At 39.4% G+C, this 20,152-nt stretch overlaps 1 protein-coding gene across 1 annotated transcript in view; it reads left to right on the forward strand.

Moving 5' to 3' along the window:
- Nucleotides 1-393: 393 nt before the first annotated feature.
- The window catches only part of STPG4 (sperm-tail PG-rich repeat containing 4), a 34,202-nt gene continuing 14,443 nt past the window's right edge, over nucleotides 394-20,152 (forward strand). The window contains 5 exon segments of the mRNA XM_065928829.1: nucleotides 394-426; nucleotides 2,272-2,328; nucleotides 3,413-3,670; nucleotides 15,682-15,746; nucleotides 15,953-16,007. Of these exon segments, the coding sequence (XP_065784901.1) occupies nucleotides 394-426; nucleotides 2,272-2,328; nucleotides 3,413-3,670; nucleotides 15,682-15,746; nucleotides 15,953-16,007 (468 nt within the window).

The raw sequence follows: 20,152 nt of genomic DNA on the forward strand, positions 1-20,152 counted from the left end.
CTCCCAGAAATTTCCTTCTGGGGGAATTTAGAAACAATCTTAGAAAGTGGATGCTAAGGTTGATTTTTCCTTAAGCATGCTATCTCAGCATGGAGGTGATTTGGGAAAGGGCTGATGGGGCTCATGGGATGCTCTAGCTCCTTTACAAGCCTCCTTGGCGCAGGCTCTTGGTGACTCCTGAGCCTTCTAGATTTTCTCACCATGCACGTGCGTGACGGTCTCGACCGGTTTCGCTATGCTTATCGCGGGCCCTCCAAGTGTGTGCCTACCTCCCTTCCCCCACCACCAGAGCCAAACCTACTGGCAGGTCTTCTGCGCATGCTCGGGAGCCGGCGGACCGAGGCGCCTCCTGGCAACCGGACGCCAGCCTCGGCCTAGAGTGAAGAGGCAGCAATGAATCAGCCTATCGCCATCACCTCCACTGCAGTAAGGAAGACCTGAGGCATGGGGCTTCTGCCTTGGCCTCGGTACCGCCTGCCTTCCCTGCCTTCAATTCTCAAAACACTGTTCCCCATGCTGGGCTCCGCCAAAAACACCAGCTGTCTCTATTCCTGGGTCCTTGGGCCCCTCCGCTTCCTACCTTCACGTGTCCGCCTGCAGTCCTTTCTTCCTGATCATTGAGTGCCCTTCGTTTGCTTTTCTCCTGCCTAGCTCTCACTTATCCTTACCCTTCGTCCTTTGTTTTCTGTCCTGTTTCCCATCCTCCACCCTCCATCTTAACCTACTGCTGCTTGCGCTGGACAACTGCTTTAACCGGGTTCTTAGATTTCTTCCTTTCCCTCCCTCCACCTCCTCCCCCACTCCCCCACTGTCTGCCGAGGGAATGGGTTTTTCCTTCCTTGGTCTATTGGACATGTTTTTGCCTTGCTTCCTACTGTAGTATTTATAAAATATTGTAAACTGTCTTGTTTAGTTTTTAAATAAATTTGGGCGAGGTATGTTTAGCCTAACTTGTGTAAAGTAATTCACCCCTGAAGTGAATATGAAGTGGGAGATAGGGGAAGTTGAGGTCACCTGTCTTGGGCTAAACAAAACAAACAGCAGCTGCCAGGTACCTTCCTTCAGATGTATCATGTTTACTTTTCCCTTCTTCCCACTTCATTTCCCTGGTCCTAGGTAGTGATGGAGACCTGTCTTAACTTGCCTGAAGAAGTTCAATTTCTGTGACTATAAATGTCTAACAGAGAAGATTCAACATAAATCTAATAAAGGGAATGTATAGGAAGAAATTCAGGCTTATTTTTGTGCCAACTCTGGTGCCTTTTGTTGTCCTCCTAAGAGAAAGCTGAGGTTCATGAGGGTTAATTTGCCTAGTACACCTAAGTAGTTGCTGAGCTAGAGTTCAAGCCCAAATCATAGCATATGGAAATCTAGAAAATGGCACTTTCAACATTTGCTATATGGCCAGGAATTTGAATCCCAATATTACATTAATTGGATGTCTATACATTTTTACCTTGAGTTCCCTGAGCCATAAATCATAATAACAGTTATACAGTTTTGGGTTTACATAACTCTTTGTTTCCTGCTGCTGCTAAGTTGCTTCAGTCGTGTCCGACTCTGTGCAACCCCAGAGGCAGCCCACCAGTCTCTCCCGTCCCTGGGATTCTCCAGGCAAGAATGCTGGAGTGGGTTGCCATTCCCTTCTCCAATGCGTGAAACTGAAAAGTGAAAGTGAAGTCGCCCAGTCGTGTCCGACTTGTAACGATCCCATGGACTGCAGCCTACCAGGCTCCTCCCTCCATGGGATTTTCCAGGCAAGAGTACTGGAGTGGGGTGCCATTGCCTTCTCCGCTTTGCTTCCTAAGAGCACCAGATTTTGTCACCTAACTATTCTTATGACATCTTGGTGAGACGGGGACATTTCAGTTCAGTTCAGTTGCTCAGTCATGTTCGACTCCTTGTGACCTCATGGACTGCAGTATGCCAGGCTTCCCTGTCCATCACAAACTTCTGAAGTGTCCTCAGACTCCATCAAGTTTGTGATGCTGTCGAGTTGGTGATGCCATCTAACCATCTCGTCCTCTGATGGGGATGTTTATTACTCTAATTTACCCAAAGGAAATTTAGATACTTAAAAAGCACTTAAGATCTTAAAATAGCAATTTAAGGAAATATTATAGGCAAAATTGATTATGGAGCTCTTGTTTTCATTCAGGGTGACCAGTTTCATACAGTATCAGTTTCTTCAAGTACATGTTTTATAAGTGATATTTAACTTCTAGTGATCACTTCTGAAATGAATAAGTGTATTTTTATGTTTATTAATAGAAACCAACTCAGAAGTCATCTTTTGAAAGAGAAGGATGGTGGAGAATAGCATTAACAGTATGTATATTTTCATCCTTTCCTATTTGAACCAGTATTTGAGTCTGACCTTTTAAATCACTAATACTTAATTTTAAGGAAACAGTGGTGGTTCAGATCTACCTGGGCTCGTTTTATATTTATAATTTTAGTATCAGCACATGACTGAGAAACTAAACTTTGAATGCAGTAAAAGCTTGGAAGTAAAACAACTATAGGAGTCTAGGTGTTTTACACTATAGGTTATCTTGATAAAGTCTGCTAAGCTTACACATTCTGGAAAGGTGTTTGACTTCAGTTTTTATCTTACTTCTTTAAAAAATAAGAGCCTATGATAGCTTGTGTTAACATGGTCAATGTGTGAAAGCAAGATGGTGATATATGAAAGAGAGATGACCAGAAGATCCTTCTCTCAAGATACCTTATTTCTGTATGGCAGAAATATTTTCTATTCACACCTTTCCATAACAGAGGGGCCCTAGGGACCAAAGCCTCTTTGGAATTGAGCTAATTTTAAAGGTATAACTGAGTCGAGTGCTCAGTGGGAAGATGGCCACAAAAGCAGTGGTGACTAAACTGGCGGGCCTGGCCATTCAGCCATACTGTGGCTGAGATTTGAAAGTCCCAAACCTCTTCTTGGACTAATTAGACCATATGTTCTGCCAGTTCATCCTCAGTCTCATGTTATTATCCTGTAGCTTCCCACTTGAGGATTAGAAAGAAACACATGGTATCTACTAAACTGAAGTAGAATAACTTCTATTTAGTCATGAAACTTATCCAGAGGGTTCTCATGAGAGACCTGACATTTATAGTCAAATAGAATCTCAAATTTAAGTATCTTTGAGGCTACTTTTTAAAAAGTTAAAGCTTTACCTATGGCCACAACCCATTTGCTATAGTTAAGCAATTGTCGTAGAAAGGAAATCATCATGATTGTCTTGAAATGTTGTTCTGTGGGGAGTGTTGATGGAATTTTATTAAAACATTTCTCTTAAGCAAAACAAAGAGAAATGCTACTTAGGAGTGACCTTTGAAAGAATGATGCTTTAGGAGGTGTTACCTGTTACATACTAACTTGAAAAATGATATCAATTCTCCACAGAACACTCCTAATCCTGGCACTTACCACTTGAAAACTTTTATTGAAGAATCCCTGTTAAATCCAGTGATAGCAACCTACAATTTTAAAAATGAAGGAAGGAAAAAACCACCTCTTTTGCAAAGAAATGATCCGGTGCTGAATGACCTTCCCCAGTACATGCCTCCTGACTTCTTGGACTTGTTAAAGAAGCAAGTGGCCACTTACTCATTTAAGGACAAACCACGGTCAAGCCCCAGCATGCTGGTTTACAGAGATCAGGTAAAGTGCTGGTAGCAGTTGGCTTTGTGTGGGAAAGCTAAAGAGGCCCAGAGGAAAATATTCTCTATACTTAGACTGTATCTTCCCCAGGAGAAACTGAAAATCTGTAGGATGCCATATTTCTTCCAGAAATCACACAAAGCATGCTTCACTTGCAAATATAACCAGCAAGATGTTTCCCTTCTCAACCTAATGTGGACATGGGAAATTTTTTTTCCCTTGCTGGGGACTCTTGGTAGGATTCCCCTGACTTGGGGTCTTATCTATGATGGGGCCATGCTTCTGGTCTCTTCAAGCGGTTGATATGGTATGTCCTCTTTTTAAAGAGAAAACTGCCTTTCAGTGAGTAGTCCTCATATTAGAGTGTGAATATGACTGTACACCATAGGAAAGCTTTTGCAAGAATTTCTTGCAGAAATGAGCATTGTGATATCAGAATGCACCACATTAAGGATACTAAGCACGGCTTCTTAGAGCCCTGGGCTAGGTTCTGTAAAGGGAAGATGTTCCTGACTTAGAAATATTTAAGTAACAATACAAGAGCAAATAGATCAAGTGCTGAGATAGATGGTGTAGCAGGAAAGGCCTAGAGAGAGCTCAGTGAATGTGGCATTGAAAGGCTAGAACGCTCCCTGGATTGAGTAGGACTGAAGTTGGACCTTGGATACTATATAACATTCCTGTGGCTCTTAATAATTTACTGTGAACTTCCACATATATTCTGTCAGTAGTTCTTCCCAGGCATTCTGAAATAGGCAAGATGGATTTTACCCCCATTTTACAGATGAGAAAACTGAGGTGAATAGGGATGAAGTAATTGGTTCCAAGGTGCATAGCTTATAAAGAAGGCAGTGCTTTTTTATGGTTGACCTAATTTTATTCTGTTATTATTTTTTATTAAAGTATCATTAGATAGCATCACCGGCTCAAGGAAATGGATTTGAGCAAGCTCCAGGAGATAGTGAAGGACAGGGAAGCCTGGCATGCTGCAGTCCATGGGATTGCAAAGTCTCAGACATGACTTAGTGACTGAACAGCAACATAGTTGGGTTACAGTGTTGTGTTAGTTTCAGGTGGACGACAGAGTGATTCAGTTATACACACATATATATCAGTTCAGTTCAGTTCAGTCACTCAGTCGTGTCTGACTCTTTGCAACCCCATGGCCTGCAGCATGCCAGGCTTCCCTGGCCATCATCAACTCCCGGAGCTTGCTCAAACTCATGTCCATCTAGCTGGTGATGCCATCCAACCATCTCATCCTCTGTCGTCCCCTTCTCCTGCCTTCAATCTTTCCCAGCATCAGGGTCTTTTCCAATGAGTCAGTTCTTCGCATCAGGTGGCCAAAGTATTGGAGTTTCAGCTTATATATATAGATATAGATATAGATAGATATATCTATTCTTTTTCAGATTCTTTTCTCTTATAGATTATTACAAAATATTGAGTATAGTTCCCTGTACCATAGGTCCTTGTTTGGTTATCTATTTTGTATATAATAGTGTGTATGTGTTAATTCCAAACCCCTAATTTACCCCTCCCTTCCTTGCTGTCCCCTTTGGTAACCATGAATTTATTTTCCGTTTCTGTTTCATAAATAAGTTTATTTGTGTAGCAAGCTGTACTTTTCACTGAGGGCTTCTGAGCCCCAATTCAGTGCTCTTTCCATCTACCTCGTGCCTCTGGCCTTGAATGAGGGGCAGAGTATCAGGGGGTGGATCCCAAAGGAGGCATTTCACAGAAGGGTGGAGTTGGGACATGGATTTTGTCATTTGGGACTTTGGGCCTTAATATCTTCTGTTTATAAAGGAGCTAATAATATGTATCAGCCTTTACAGCCTTATCAGGATAACATGATCATAACCTGAGATGATGCATTGCCTCTTGGAGGTTGAATTTAATGGAAGGGGTTGTGGTTATTAGGATGGACAAGAAATCTTCAGCAAAATGAACCCATGTTGTGTCCAGGCAGTGAACCCTCCCTGGGGCTTTGCAAATTATGGCTTTGAAACAGGACAGAATGATAAATGTTCACAGGGTAAATCTTATCCTGTTCGGTTCAGTGGATGAATACAAGCACTGAATTATACATAGACTTTTATGGCTTGGTATCAGGTAACCAGGCGACATGTGAAATTGTCTTGGCCACCTCCTATGCAAAAATCATTCTTCCTTAGCCTCCTCCACCATTTACTTCCCTTCTGCTTCCCCTCTTCTGAGTTTTTTGGGTTTCTGAGGGTAGACACAGGCCCACTGCTGAGAGAAGAAAAAATAGATGGTTGGTATTAGGCAAAATTTAATGCTTTAAAAGACCAAAAGAATTTGGCTTATCCAGAGGGATGGATAAAATGTTCTAAAAATACTTTCCTTCTTTCTTTCTTTTCTTTCTCCTTTCTCTTCCACCTTCCAGAAAGGCTTGAGCTCCAGAAACTAGAAGAATTAAATGTTTTCCTAATTTTCTATTTCAAAGGTATAATATATTCACAAGAGGAGAGATATTCAGATGTAACCCTGTTTACTCGCCAGTAAAATTCATAATTCTGATTTTTTAATGGCAGAACTCAGTAAAACAGTCGTTTGAATTCAAGGTAGATACAGTACACATTATAAGCATCATAATTCTTAATAGAATAGTCCCATTGTACCTCATTAATGCTGTTTTTTATTTGTAAGAAAGTTTTTACTATTTTTAACACCTTTATTCTGAAGCATATAATTTAACTGGAGAATCTGTATCGAAGAATCATATGTGTGTTTATATTTATATTTTAACATGTGTGTGTCTGTGCATGGTGGTTGTTTAGTTGCTCAGTCGTGACCGACTCTTGCAACACCATGGACTGTAGCCTGCCAGGCTCCTCTGTCCGTGGGATTTCCCAGGCAAGAACACTGGAGTGGCTTGCCATTTCCTTCTCCAGGGAATCTTCCCAATCCAGAGATCGAACCCACATCTCCTACATTGTAGGCAGTCTCCTGCATTACAAATAGGTTCTTTACCGCTGAGTCACTAGGGAAGCCCCACGTCTGTGTATATACCCATCTATGTCTGGCTCTTTCCAAAGAGTATTTGATATGGACCTAAAATTTTTACAATCATTTTTTTCTTATCAGAGAAATAGTATGTTTTTATTTTAGAATGTATATTCAAATATTCAAAAGTGGGACCATTTCTCTCACTATATGGTTTTATGACCTGATTTTCCCCAGTGTTGCTAACCCCTGGGTTACTTACTCTACCTTATTTGTGGATGATTTTAGCTTCTTCTGCTCCCTGTCACTCTTTCCACTACTCCTGTCATAATTTCAGTACATTCAGAGATGATGATTTTCCAACAATCTGGCTTCTCAGTTTTTTGAACTCTCCTTCACTTTAGCCACTCACTCCTTAGATTTTTTTCAACACGAATCATTTCAGCCATCCTTAATTTCAGTTGCATGCATCACACTGTGTTCACTCTCCCCAGATCTTCTGCCTTGCTCACTCTGGCATCAACCTCAACAATTTTTCTGTTCCCCACAGTCTTCAATCCATTGGTCCTGCTGTTATTGGAAAAATGGGTTTGCCTCTTGGTGGATGTTGAACCAAAAGATAAAACCAAGCCAAAGAGCAGAGAAGGAAGGACTAACTTGCTGCTGCTCTCAAGGCCTCAAATCATTGTCATCCCTTGGGTGTCCCCACCATCCACAGGCTCTGGACCAGCTTGTGCAAGTCTTTGCATGTGCGTGCAGCATGTGTTTGTCCAAGACCCTATCTGCTTACATTACCACTTTTCATTGCCTCTCAACTTGCTGATATTTCCCTTCCTTTCAAAGCTTAAGTTCCATAGTTAATCATTAGAGTTACTCCCTGCACACAGCCTCAATTCCTTGACCTTTGATGGCTCATCTTACTTGTTTGGCAAAGTCACAACCCTGGTCAGATCTCTCTGTGAACTTGGAACCTGCATTTGTGTAGCTGAATGACTAGTCTCATTTTAAATTCTTCACCACCCATGGGTACAGAATTGTTGTTGTTCAGTCCCTAATCTGTTTACTCTCCCATTCTCCTGGGGTAGGTTTCTCTCACATCTTTCCTCTTTCCAAATCCTAAACACCTCCTCCTCAATCCTCATTCTTTTTTTCTCTTCTCAGCCTTTTGGCTTGTTCAGCCCTTCCTTCCTGCCTTCTTCCATTTGGAGGCCCAGGCATGCATACCTCTTCCCCATCTGCTGTCACTCCCTGCTGATCTGATTTAGTCTCAAGGCTTTGAACACCAGCTGTTTGTGATTTCCAAATGTATATGTCCTGCCCAGACTTCTCTGTTGAACTCCAGGCTTGATTATCCAGCCGTTGTTTTGACTTCTCTGTTTTATGTCAAATTCAGGGTTTCTCACCCTTGGCTCTATTGACTTTTTGGACAGGATAATTCTTTGTGGTAGGGGGCAGTCCTATGCTTTGTAGGATGTTTAACAGCATTTCAGGATAATTAGATGCCAATTAGCAGCCCCCGCTCCCCGTTGTTCTTCTCTGGTGGCTCAGACAGTAAAGAATCTGCCTGCAATGCAGACCTGGGTTCAATCCCTGGGTTGGGAAGATCCCCTGGAGGAGGGCATGGCAACCCACTCCAGTATTCTTGCCTGGAGAATCCCCATGGATAGAGAAGCCTAGTGGGCTACAGTCCATGGGGTCGCAAAGAGTTGGAAATGATTGAGCGACTAAGCCTACCTCCCAGTTGCAACAACCAAAACTGTCTCCAGACATTGTTCAAATGTCCCCTGGAGAAGGAGGGAACTTAAAAAAACAAACAAAAAAAAAAAACCTTCTGATTGAGAACCTCTAGGTTTACTCTTTGTAATAGTGGGTGTGATCTCTGAGTGGCTCTTTTCAGGGCCAGCAGGTTGACGGTGAACTGGCTTCGTCTGTGACCTCAACTCTTGTGTCTCCCCTCATTCTGGTCCTGACCAATAGCCTCCTGGCTGTTTCTTGAATTTGCTACTCCCAATCCAACCTCATGTCTTTGCAATGAATCTTCTTTCATCTGGAATGCTCTTATCACAGGTAGCCATGTGACTTATTCCCTCTCCATCTTCAAATCTTTGTTCAAGGGTCACTTTCTCAATGAGCCTCATTTAAATTGGCCATCCGACACCCCTGACCTTTCCTGCCCTTCTCTTTTGTTTCCTTAGAACCTAGAGCCATCAGTATACTATATAATTTATTTACAGTTTGCATTTATTATTTGTTGTCTGCCTCCTATGAGAGTAAAGCTTTATGATGGCCTGAATACTTATCTGTTTTGTTCACTGTTACATTTTTGCCTCTAAAATAGTGTCTGATTGGTTAATATTTGTTGAATGCATGAATGAATTGATTGCTCGTATTTCTGAAATCTGACTGGACCTTCATCATTTTGTTTCCCTGGATGTGTGATTATCTTTGTGCATTGTTCATTGCCCCTGAAAGGTTATTTCCATGGATTCCCTAAGATGAAAGTGTTTTTCCTTCAGAGAAAGTTTGTTTTTGGTTTCTGCTAATGCTTAGGGTGGTGCCACTTGAAATACACTGCTTATATATTCTTGGATTACTCTAGTGATGGGAATTTGGACCAGAATCCATGAAAGGAACCAGCCCATGGTTACACTCTTTCAAGGATGGGTTTCTCCCTGTTCTCTCAATTCTGCTTAGCACCAAGACATCTCTTTCTGTACTCCCCTTAACACTGGGGTGAGATGGGAGGGTGGCTTTCAGGAAACTCGCTTTTAGGGCCTCCAGTTTCTGTGGGTAGGACTCCCACTAGACCACCATCATTGATGATCCAGGCTTTGGCCTCTGGATTCCTCTAGGGCTCTAAAGTTCACTCAAATCCAGGTCTGTTCCTTTGCTGAGTTTAGTCTGGACCAACTTAAATCCTCTGAGCAAAACTAGGCCATTTGTATCTCTGGTTTCTTGCTGCCTCTTGGTTTTGTTGTTACTCACTTGTGTCTGACTTTTTTGCGACCCCATGGACTATAGCCCTCCAGGCTCCTCAGTCCATGGGACTCTCCAGGCAAGAAAGCTGGAGTGGGTTGCCATGCCCTTCTTTAGGGGATCTTCCTGACCCAGGGATAGAACCTGAGTTTCTGATGTCTCCTCTCTTGGCAGGTGGATTCTTTACCACTGCACCACCTGGGAAGCCCATCTCTTGGTGTGGGGATCTTATATTCCTTATGACTTTATTATCAGTTTCATATCTCTTCAAAAGCTCTTGTTTATTTTGTGTATTTTGTCCCTCATTTCTACTAGTTGTCTGCAGTGGAAAGGTTCATCATCCAAATAACCTAACCTGCCGTTAGCAGAAACCAGAACTTTTCTTTCTTCTTCAAAATATATTTTGAATCTTTTCCATGCATCATGATGCAAAGAAATGGAAAGATAACCCATGTTCATTGTTCAGAAGATTTAATATAGTTAAAATGTCTGTACTCCCCAAATCAAGCTATAGATTTCATATAATCCCTGTCAAAACACACATGGCTTTTTTTTTTTTTAACACAACTAGAACTTAATCCTAAAATTTATATGGAACCACAAAAGACCCTGAATAGCCAAAGCAATCTTGAGGCAAAACAACAAAGCCAGAGTTACCACCCTCTCTGATATCAGACTATACTACAAAGTTACAGTGATCAAAACAGCATAGTAATGGCATAGATAAATGGGACAGAATAGAGAGCCCAGAAATAAACCCATGCCTTTATGGTTAATTAAGTTCCAACAAAGGATGCAGGAATATACAGTGGGGAAAAGACTGTCTTTTTAGTATTGATGCTGGGAAAACTGGACAACTACGTGTGAAAGAATGAAATTAGAGCATTTTCCTATGTCATCCTAATGAGTAAGGTTGGATCTTTTAATTTACTCCAATTTTCTTACCTTGTTGGAGCTGGTACAACACAACTGGATTATATATCCATGCTAATAGCTTCCTGTCTTTTTCTATGACTCCAAGCTACTGCAGGATTTCTGAGTGCCTAATCAGCATGGATTGAAACATTAATTAACTAGGATCAGCTATTTTTATGGGCATATTGTCTAGATTCTCTGAGCCTTACATTACAAGTGAGAAATGAAGAAGCATATGTAGGAATTAGAGCAAAATGTACTTACTGTATATAAATACATGAAAGCAAACATGCATTACATATATGGACAAGGGAGCCATCCAGATAGTTTGCAACATGTTCAGCAATGTACAGAGAAGCAATCTCTTAGGCAAGGCAGCTGAGTATTTAAGACTTCCTGGAAAAGTCAGTCCTTTCTCAGCTATATTAAATAGCAAAGAATGGCCAATGCCAAGTAAAGTAGGACAAATAAAGAAGCTATGGATAACCAGTATTCCTTTCTAGACTAAGCCTGAGTTTTTCCATGATTGCTTCATTGAAAAAAATCTTATGCAATTGCTGAGTATAGGTGAATAAACAGTGGCTTTAAAGTTGTTTTTTTTTCCCCTCACTTTTCAGTTCTCTTTCTTCCTTCTCCTCCTGTGTATGTGTATATAATGTGCCTGAGTGGGAGAGAGAGGGAGCAGAGAGCAAGGAGCATGAAGCATACATTCACAGTGTAAAGTAAATAGAAAGCAAACACCTGTGTCATCAAAATCAAGAAGTAGAATGCTGTGCCCCCCAAAAAAGCCCCCTGCTTAAAATATATTTCTATGCTTCCAGCATATAATAATAATAGTAATAATAATAATAATAAATACCTATGTTCCCTAGGTGTTTATTCTGTCAAGTGAACAATGAACAAGGCACAGGTGCATTAGGACATTGTGTATATTTCATCATAAAATTTGTATTTACTGTTATTATCACTGAATCCACAGAAAATGCCTCTGCAATCAAAATTCTGTATTAATATGTGAAAGATAGCTGTAGGATCAGATACAATAGGTGAACTTACATGTGGCAGATAATACCAGGATATGAACGCCTCCTTTCCAACAAGGGCGGTATTGTATTTTTAAATCTAATTTTAGGGTAGAAGAAGAGTGTCCGTTTTGAGGATTCAACTCCTCCCTGCCAACTCCTTGAACACAGGAAGTTCCCGTCTGTCTTCCCCTGGCTTCTCATTCTCTTTCTTTTTCTCCATCCCTCTCTTTACACAGCCCACTATCTGTGCTTACCAGTTCCTAACTCTCCCTTACTTCTCTTACTCTGGGCTGACATCCACAGACCCAGGGATAATGGAGCTATCCAGGTAGTTTGTAACAAGTTCCACAATGGGCACAGAGACTGTCTGTTCTACAATGTTCTTCCTTCTTAGAATCTCCGCCTTTCCTCCCTCAAGGAACTCTTATCTTCCTTAAAAGCATACTCAAATCTCACTGTCTTTACCATCTTTCCACTTTACATCTTTCCACTGTTTCCCCATTTATTTACCATCTTTAGATCACCCAATTAGATTTATTTATTTCTCCCCCCCGCACCCAGCTTTACTGAGGTATAACTGACAGATAAAATTGAACATATTTAAGGTGTACAACATGATTTGATATATGTATAAACTGTGAAATGATTGCCACAGTCAAGTTAATTAACACATCGATCACCTCACACAGTTACCATTGTGTGTGTGTGTGTGTGTGTGTGTGAGATAAGAACACTTAAGATCTACTCTCCTAGCAATTCTCAAGTGTACAATACAGTATTATTAACTATAGTCACTATGCTGTGCACTGTATCTCCAGAGCTTATTTATCTTATAATAAAGTTTGTACCTTTTGACCAACATCTCCCCATTTCCCCCATCTGTCAGCTCCTGGAACCACCATTTTACCCTCTGTTTCTATGAGTACAACCCTTTCATATTCCACATGTAAGTGTTACAAAATGGTATTCGTCTTCCTCTGTTTGGCTTATTCGACTTAGAATAATGCTCTCCAGGTTCATTCATATTGTTGCAAATGCTAGGATTTCCTTTTTTTTTAATGCCTGAACAATATAACATATATGTTAAGGGACTATATATCACATTTTCATTATCCATTCATCCATGGATGGACACCTAAACTATTTCCATAACTCGGTTGTTGTGAATAATGCTGCAGTGAATGTGCAACTGAAGATATCTCTTCCAAATATTGATTTTGTTTCCTTTGGATATATACCCAGAAGTGGGACTGCTGGATGATACGGTAGTTTTGTTTTTGATTTTTGAGGGATCTCCATACTGTTTTCCATAAAGGCCATACCATTTTATGTTTCCACCAAAGTGCACAGTTCAGTTCAGTCACTCAGTTGTTTCCGACTCTTTGCGACCCCATGAACCGCAGCACGCCAGGCTTCCCTGTCCATCACCAACTCCCGGAGTTTACCCAAACTCATGTCCATTGAGTCAGTGATGCCATCCAACCATCTCATCCTCTGTCTTCCCCTTCTCCTCTTGCTTTCAATCTTTCCCAGCATCAGGGTCTTTTCAAATGAGTCAGCTCTTCGCATCAGGTGGCCGAAGTATTGGAGTTTCAGCTTCAACATCAGTCCTTCCAGTGAATACCCAGGACTGGTCTCCTTTAGGATGGATTGGTTGGATCTTCTTGCAGTCCAAGGGACTCTCAAGAGTCTTCTCCAACACCATAGTTCAAAAGCATCAATTCTTCAGAGCTCAACTTTCTTTGTAGTCCAGTTCTCACATCCATACATGACTACTGGAAAAACCATAGCATTGACTAGACGGACCTTTGTTGACAAAGTAATGTCTCTGCTTTTTAATATGCTATCTAGGTTGGCCATAACTTTCCTTCCAAGGAGTTAGTGTCTTTTAATTTCATGACTGCAGTCACCATCTGCAGTGATTGATTTTGGAGCCCCCAAAAGTAAAGTCAGCCACTGTTTTCCACTGTTTCCCCATCTATTTACCAAAGTGCACAGAGTTCCCTTTTCTTCACATCTTCACCAACACTTGTTATCTCTTGTTTTTTTGATAATAGCCATTCTGACTGGTATGAGGTAATAACTCATTGTGGTTTTGATTTTCATTTCCCTTATGATTAGTGATTTTGAGCACCTTTTCTTGTACTTGGTCATTTGTATGTCTTCTATGGAAAAATGCCTGTTCAGGTTATTTGCCCATTTTAAAATTGGATTATTTGTCTTTTTTCTGTTGAGTTGTATGAGCTCCTTATGTATTTTGGATATTAATACTTTATGAGATAAATGGCTTGCAAATGTTTTATCCCATTACTTAGGTCACCTTTGCATTTTTTCTATTGTTTCCTTGGCTATACTTTGTTGTCCCACTTGTTTATTTTTGCCTTTTTTGTCTGTGCTTTTGGTGTCATGTCTAAAAAAATCTTTGCCAAGACTAGTGTCAAGGAGCTTTTCCCATACGTTTTCTTCTAGAGGTTTTATGGTTTCATATGTTATATTTAAGCATTCAGTAATTTTGAAGGGTCTAATTTTGTTTTTTGCACGTGGATCTCCAGTTTCCCAGATACCATTTATTGAAGAGACTGTAGCTTCCTTATTGTGTATTCTTGGTGCCCTTGTCAAAGATTAGTTGGCCATTTCTGTCTGGATTTATTTCTGGGCTCTGTATTTTGTTCCATTAGTCTATGTGTCTGTTTTTATGCTAGTATCATACTGTTTTGATTACTGTAGCTCTGCAGTATAATTTGAAGTCAGAATGTGTGATGCCTTCAGCTTTGTTCTTCTTTCTCAAGATTGCTTTGGTTATCTGGGGCCTTCTGTGGTTCTATATTGATTTTAGAGTTGTTTCTTCTATATCTTTGAAAAAATGCTGTTTTATGCTAGGGATTGCATGGAATCTGTAGATTGCTTTGGATAATTTGGATATTTTAACAATATTAATTCTTTGAATCCATAACCATGGTATATCTTTCCCTTTATTTGTGTATTCTTCGACTTCTTTCATCAGTGTCTTATACTTTCCAGTATACAGATCTTCCATCTCCTTAGTCAGATTTATTCCTAACTACATTATATTTTTGATGCTATTGTAAATGAGCTTGTTTTCTTCATTTTTTTTTAGATAGTTCATTATTAGTATATAAGCTCAACTGATTTTTGTGTTGTTTTTGTATCCTGCAGCTTTACTGATTTTGTCTTTAGTTCAGACAGTTTTTTGGTGGAGTTCTTTGTTGTCTAGTTGCTAAGTTGTATCCCACTCTTTTGTGAGTCCATGGACTGTGGCTCATCAGTCTCCTCTGTCCACGTGATTTCCCAAGCAAGAATACTGGAGTGGGTTGCCATTTCCTTCTCCAAGGGATCTTCCCAACCCAGGGCTCAAACCTGCATGTCCTGTATTGCCAGGCAGATTCTTTACCATTGAGTCATCTGCGAAGCCCGGAGTTCTTTAGAGTATTTTATATGTAAGATCATGTCATCTACAAACAGGGACAATTTTACTACTTCCTTTACAATTTGGATAACTTTTATTTCTTTTTCTTGCAGAATTACTCACTAGGAGTTCCAGTACTATGTTGAATAGGAATGGAGACATAGGCACCCCTATTCTATTCCTGGACTTAGAGGAACAGCTTTTTAGCTTTTCACCACTGAGTATGTGATGTTAGCTATGTGTCACCCAGTTGGGTTAATCTCTCTCTATCCCCCAGATGTCCAATCTTTAACTTTTACTGTTGGTTATAGTGTTTTATGTTAGAATTGTTTATGGATTATGAGAACATGATCTGTATTTCCCGCCACTCCTAGTAGTTCTTTACCAACAGAGCAGGCTCACAATTTTGTGGTCAATTGGATTTGTTGAATCAAGTACACTTAAAATGTGATTAATTGTACAACATTTTTCTACATACCACTGCAGGTGTACTGTCATTAAATTCACCATGAAAAGTGAGTATCTGTTGAGTGTTTTGAAGCTCTACCTTTGGAAATATATCTTTTCCATTCTTAAAATAGAAAATAAGTGATACAATGTTGGTATGGTCATAAAATAAATTATATGAATGATAGATAATAAAGTGAGTTTGAGACCTATGTTTATCTTTTATTGGTATCCTTGTCTGTTCTGTGTAGTCAGTTAAGCTTTCACCAGGGCAATATGAGCTACTTCCTCCACCAGTTCCCAAGCAAGCTTCCAGGTAATTAAGTACTTATTAAGTTGCTTTTACTAATTCACTCATGCCTTTCTATTTACATACTTAACAGCCAGCACTAATGACTTTTAAACCTCATTTATGCCTATTATATTCAGATTAGCATTTTAAAATATTTAATAAGAATATGTTTAAGATTCTCACATTTAAAAATATGTTTGGAAAATCATATCTTTTTTTTTTTAATATAGGAGCTTTGTATTTCGTTCTACAGTTCAAAGGTTTCCAACAGGCTGCTTCATTCCTGTAAGTATATTGATAGATCATAAACTCATGATGAATTTGATATTTAAAATATGCAGTGATTCCTTTTGAGATGTCAAGATTAACATTTCACTCATCATAGTAGAAAGGCAATGAATGATTAATGTGTGATTCAAGATATACTTAAAATATATCTGAAGATACACTGGGGATGGCAATGTAAGTAACACATTTGTAAAGTTATAGAAGAAAAGTAAAGGCTCTTTTACTTTCTTTAGCTCTTGATTCACTTGACCTTCTTATTGAGGTCATCCCTAATCACTTGTTCAGAATTCCCTATCCCCCTTTCTTGGTTTATTTTTCTTCATAGTGCTCATAACCATCTGATACACTTCATCTAAAAATTTACTTACGGTGTTTTCATCTGTCTCCTCACAGAACGTAAACTTCACAAAGGTGGGGATTTTTGTCAGTTCTTGTCTTGTATACTGAGCATCTAGGAAAATGGCTCACACAGAGTGCATAGTATTTGTTGAATTAGTTAATTATTAAAATCATCAGAGATATTCAATAGATCACTGTATTATTAACAAGAAAGAAGAGTATTCCTAGTTTCTTTCTTTTAAAAAATGTAAAAATGCTTTCCTGTTTCTAAATTTTCAAATATGTGTACATGTGTTTGAAATTAACTATTTTAGATAAGTAATCAGTAGGATGCCAAAAAATAAAAAGGGAAGAATGAGAAACTATGAAGTTATTTCAGGGTGTTTTGATGGACTGTAGTTATTTATTTGTAACTAGAAACTTAGCAGTGCAAGGGGGGAGACATACAGTGCACATCTGAAAGAGGAGCTGAGATAACTGAACTGAGCTCAAAAACAGACTCCAGAATACATAAAATCCCTATATTTGATAAAGAAGGTATGACAAATCAGTAGGAAAGAGAGATATTTTATGCTAGATGACTAATAAACTTGTAAATACGAGACTCTTCCTACCACATATAGTAAATTCCATATTGATTAAAGAATTAAATACTTTTGAACTATAAAACTAGAAGAAAATATATTAGCATATATTTAATTTTGGGCTTCCAGGTGGTACTAGTGGTAAAGAACTTGCTTGCCAATACAGGAGGCATAAGAGATGTGGGTTTGATCCCTCGGTCAGGAAGATCCTCTGGAGGAGGACATGGCAACCCACTCCAGTATTCTTACCTGGAGAATCCCATGGACAGTGGGCTACAGTCCACAGGGTCGCAAAGAGTTGGACATGACTAAAATGACTTAACATACACACACACACACACATATTTAATTTTAGGATAAGGCATATTTTCTGAGACAACAGAAATGGGTGGATTGCAAAGGAAAAGAAGCCTCAGGTTTGATTGTACAGCATTTTGAATTTTTTGTACACCAGGAAACAAACTGTAAACAAAGTTAGTAGGCAAATGCAAATTAAGAAAAGTATTTTCAACATACATGGCAGATAAATAGTTAATGGCTTATCTTAAATTCTGTTAATAATTTATAGAAAATAGAAAAGTAAAACAGATAAAGACAGTGAATAGACCATGTGTAAATAAGAAATTCAGATATCCAATAAAGGTGAAAAAATTTTGGTCTCACTAATACTTAAGTGTGGGAAACTAAAAAGCTGATTGAGGGACTTCCCTGGTGGTCTAGTGGTTAAAGAATCTTTTAAAATTGAAGTATAGCTGATTTACAGGCTTCCCTGGTAGCTCAGCTGGTAAAGAATCTGCCTGCAATGCAGGAGACCCCAGTTCGATCCCTGGGTCAGGAAGATCCCCTGGAGAAGGGAATGGGTACCCACTCCAGTATTCTTGGGCTTCCCTTGTGGCTCAACTGTAAAGAATCTGCCTGCAATGTAGGAGAGCTGGGTTCAATCCCTGGGTTGGGAAGATCTCCTGGAGAAGGGAACGGGTACCCACTCCAGTATTCTGGCCTGGAGAATTCCATGGACAAGGAGCCTGGCAGGCTACAGTCCTTGGAGTTACTAAGAGTCAGATGCAGTTTTCACTTCATTTGATTTACAATATTGTGTTAGTTTTAGGTATATAGCAAAGTGATTCCATTTTATATATGTATTTTTTCAGACTATTTTCCATTGTGGGTTATTATAAGATATTGAATATAGTCCCTGGCTATACAGTAAATCCTGTTGCTTATATGTTTTATGTGTAGTATTAGTAGTTTATATCTATTAATCCTGTATGTCTAATTTACCCTCCCCGTCTCCCCTTTTGATAACTGTCCGTTTGTTTTCTGTTTTTGTTTGTATATAGATTCACTTGTGTTACATTTTTTAGATTCTACATGTAAGAATCTAAATACATACCATATGTATGTGTCTTTCTCTAACTTACTTCACTTAATATGATAATCTCTAAGTCCATCCATGTTGCTGTGAATGGCAGTATTTCATTTTTTTATGGCTAAATAATACTCTATTGTATATCTACCATATCTACTTTATCCAGTTTCTGTTGATGGGCACTTGAGTTGTTTCCATGTTTGGCTATTGTCAATACTGCTGCTATGAAAATTGGGGGGTGTGTGTATCCTTTCAAATTAGAGTTTTCATCTTTTCCAGGTAAATGCCAAGGAATGGGGTTGCTAGATCATATGGTAACACTATTTTAGGTTTTTTTTTCTTTAAGTAAGATGTGACTTTATTGCTAAATAATTGCTCAGTGATTATCTACAGAGTACTAAAGAATGAGATATAATGAATTTGCAAATTGTTATCAAAGTATACATTAGAGTCATTGTCCCATGTTTTCCCTTTTTCAAAACATATATCCTAAAAATTTGCTGATTTACTGTTTGCTAAGCATTCTGCTAGGCATTTTTTAAAAAATTTATCTATTCTTAATTGGAGGATAGTTGCTCTACCGTATTGTGTGGGTTTCTGCCATGTATTAACATGAATCAGCCATAGATATATATATGTCCGCTCCCTCTGGAACCACTCTCCCACCTCCCACCCATCATAACCATTGCAGAGCACCTGATTTGAGCTTTCTGCATCATATAGCAAAATTTCCACTGGCTCTCTAATTTTGCATATGTAATGTATATGTTTCAGCTGCTCTCTCAATTTATCCCACCCTCTCCGTCCCCTACTGTGTCCACAAGTCTGTTCTCTATGTCTACATCTCCACTGCTGCCCTGCAGAGGAGTTCATCATTACCATCTTTCTAGATTCCATACGTATGTGTTAATTTACAATGTTTGCTTTTCTCTTTCTGACTGACTTCACTCTGTATAATAGACTCTAGGTTCATCTCCCTTGTCAGAACTGACTCAAACGTGTTCCTTTTTATGACTGAGTAATTGTATATATGTACCACAGCTTCTTTATCCATTCATCTGTCAGTGGACATCTAGGTTGCTTCCATGTCCTAGTTATTGTAAATAGTGCTGTGATGAGCTTTGGCACACATGTGTGTTTTTCAATTATGGTTTCTTGAGGGTATGTGCCCCGTAGTGGGATTGCTGGGTCATACAATAGCTGTATTCCTAGTTTTTTAAGAACTGTTCATACTATGGTCCATAGTGGCTGTATCAATTTATTTTCCCACCAACAATGCAAGAGTGTTTCCTTTTCTCCATATCCTCTCCAGTATTAATTGTTTATAGATTTTTTGATGATTGCCATCCTGACTGGTATGAGGTGATACCTCATTATAGTTTTGATTTACATTTCTCTAATAATGAGGTGGTTGGATGGCATCACCACGTCATCCACGGGATGCTGGATGACATCATCATGTCAATGGGCTTGAGTTTGAGCAAGCTTCAGGAGTTGGTGATGGACAGGGAAGCCTGGCATGCTGCAGTCTATGGGGTCGCAAAGAGTCGGACACGACTGAGCGACTGAACTGGACTGAGTAATGAGTGATGTTGAGCATCTTTTCATGTGTTTATTAGACATCTGTATGTCTTCTGTGGAGTATTTTTAGTTTTTGAAGGAACCTCCATACTGTTCTCCATAGTGCCTGTACCAATTTACATTCCCCCCAGCACTGTAGGAGGCTTCTCTTTTCTCCACACCCTCTCTAGCATTTATTATTTGTAGACTTTTTGGTGATGGTCTTTCTGACCAGTGTGAGGTGATATCTTGTCGTGCTTTTGATTTGGATTTCTCTAACTAGAGATGCT

The sequence above is a fragment of the Muntiacus reevesi genome, chromosome 3 (genome assembly GCF_963930625.1).
Source record: "Muntiacus reevesi chromosome 3, mMunRee1.1, whole genome shotgun sequence".
Taxonomy (NCBI): domain Eukaryota; kingdom Metazoa; phylum Chordata; class Mammalia; order Artiodactyla; family Cervidae; genus Muntiacus; species Muntiacus reevesi.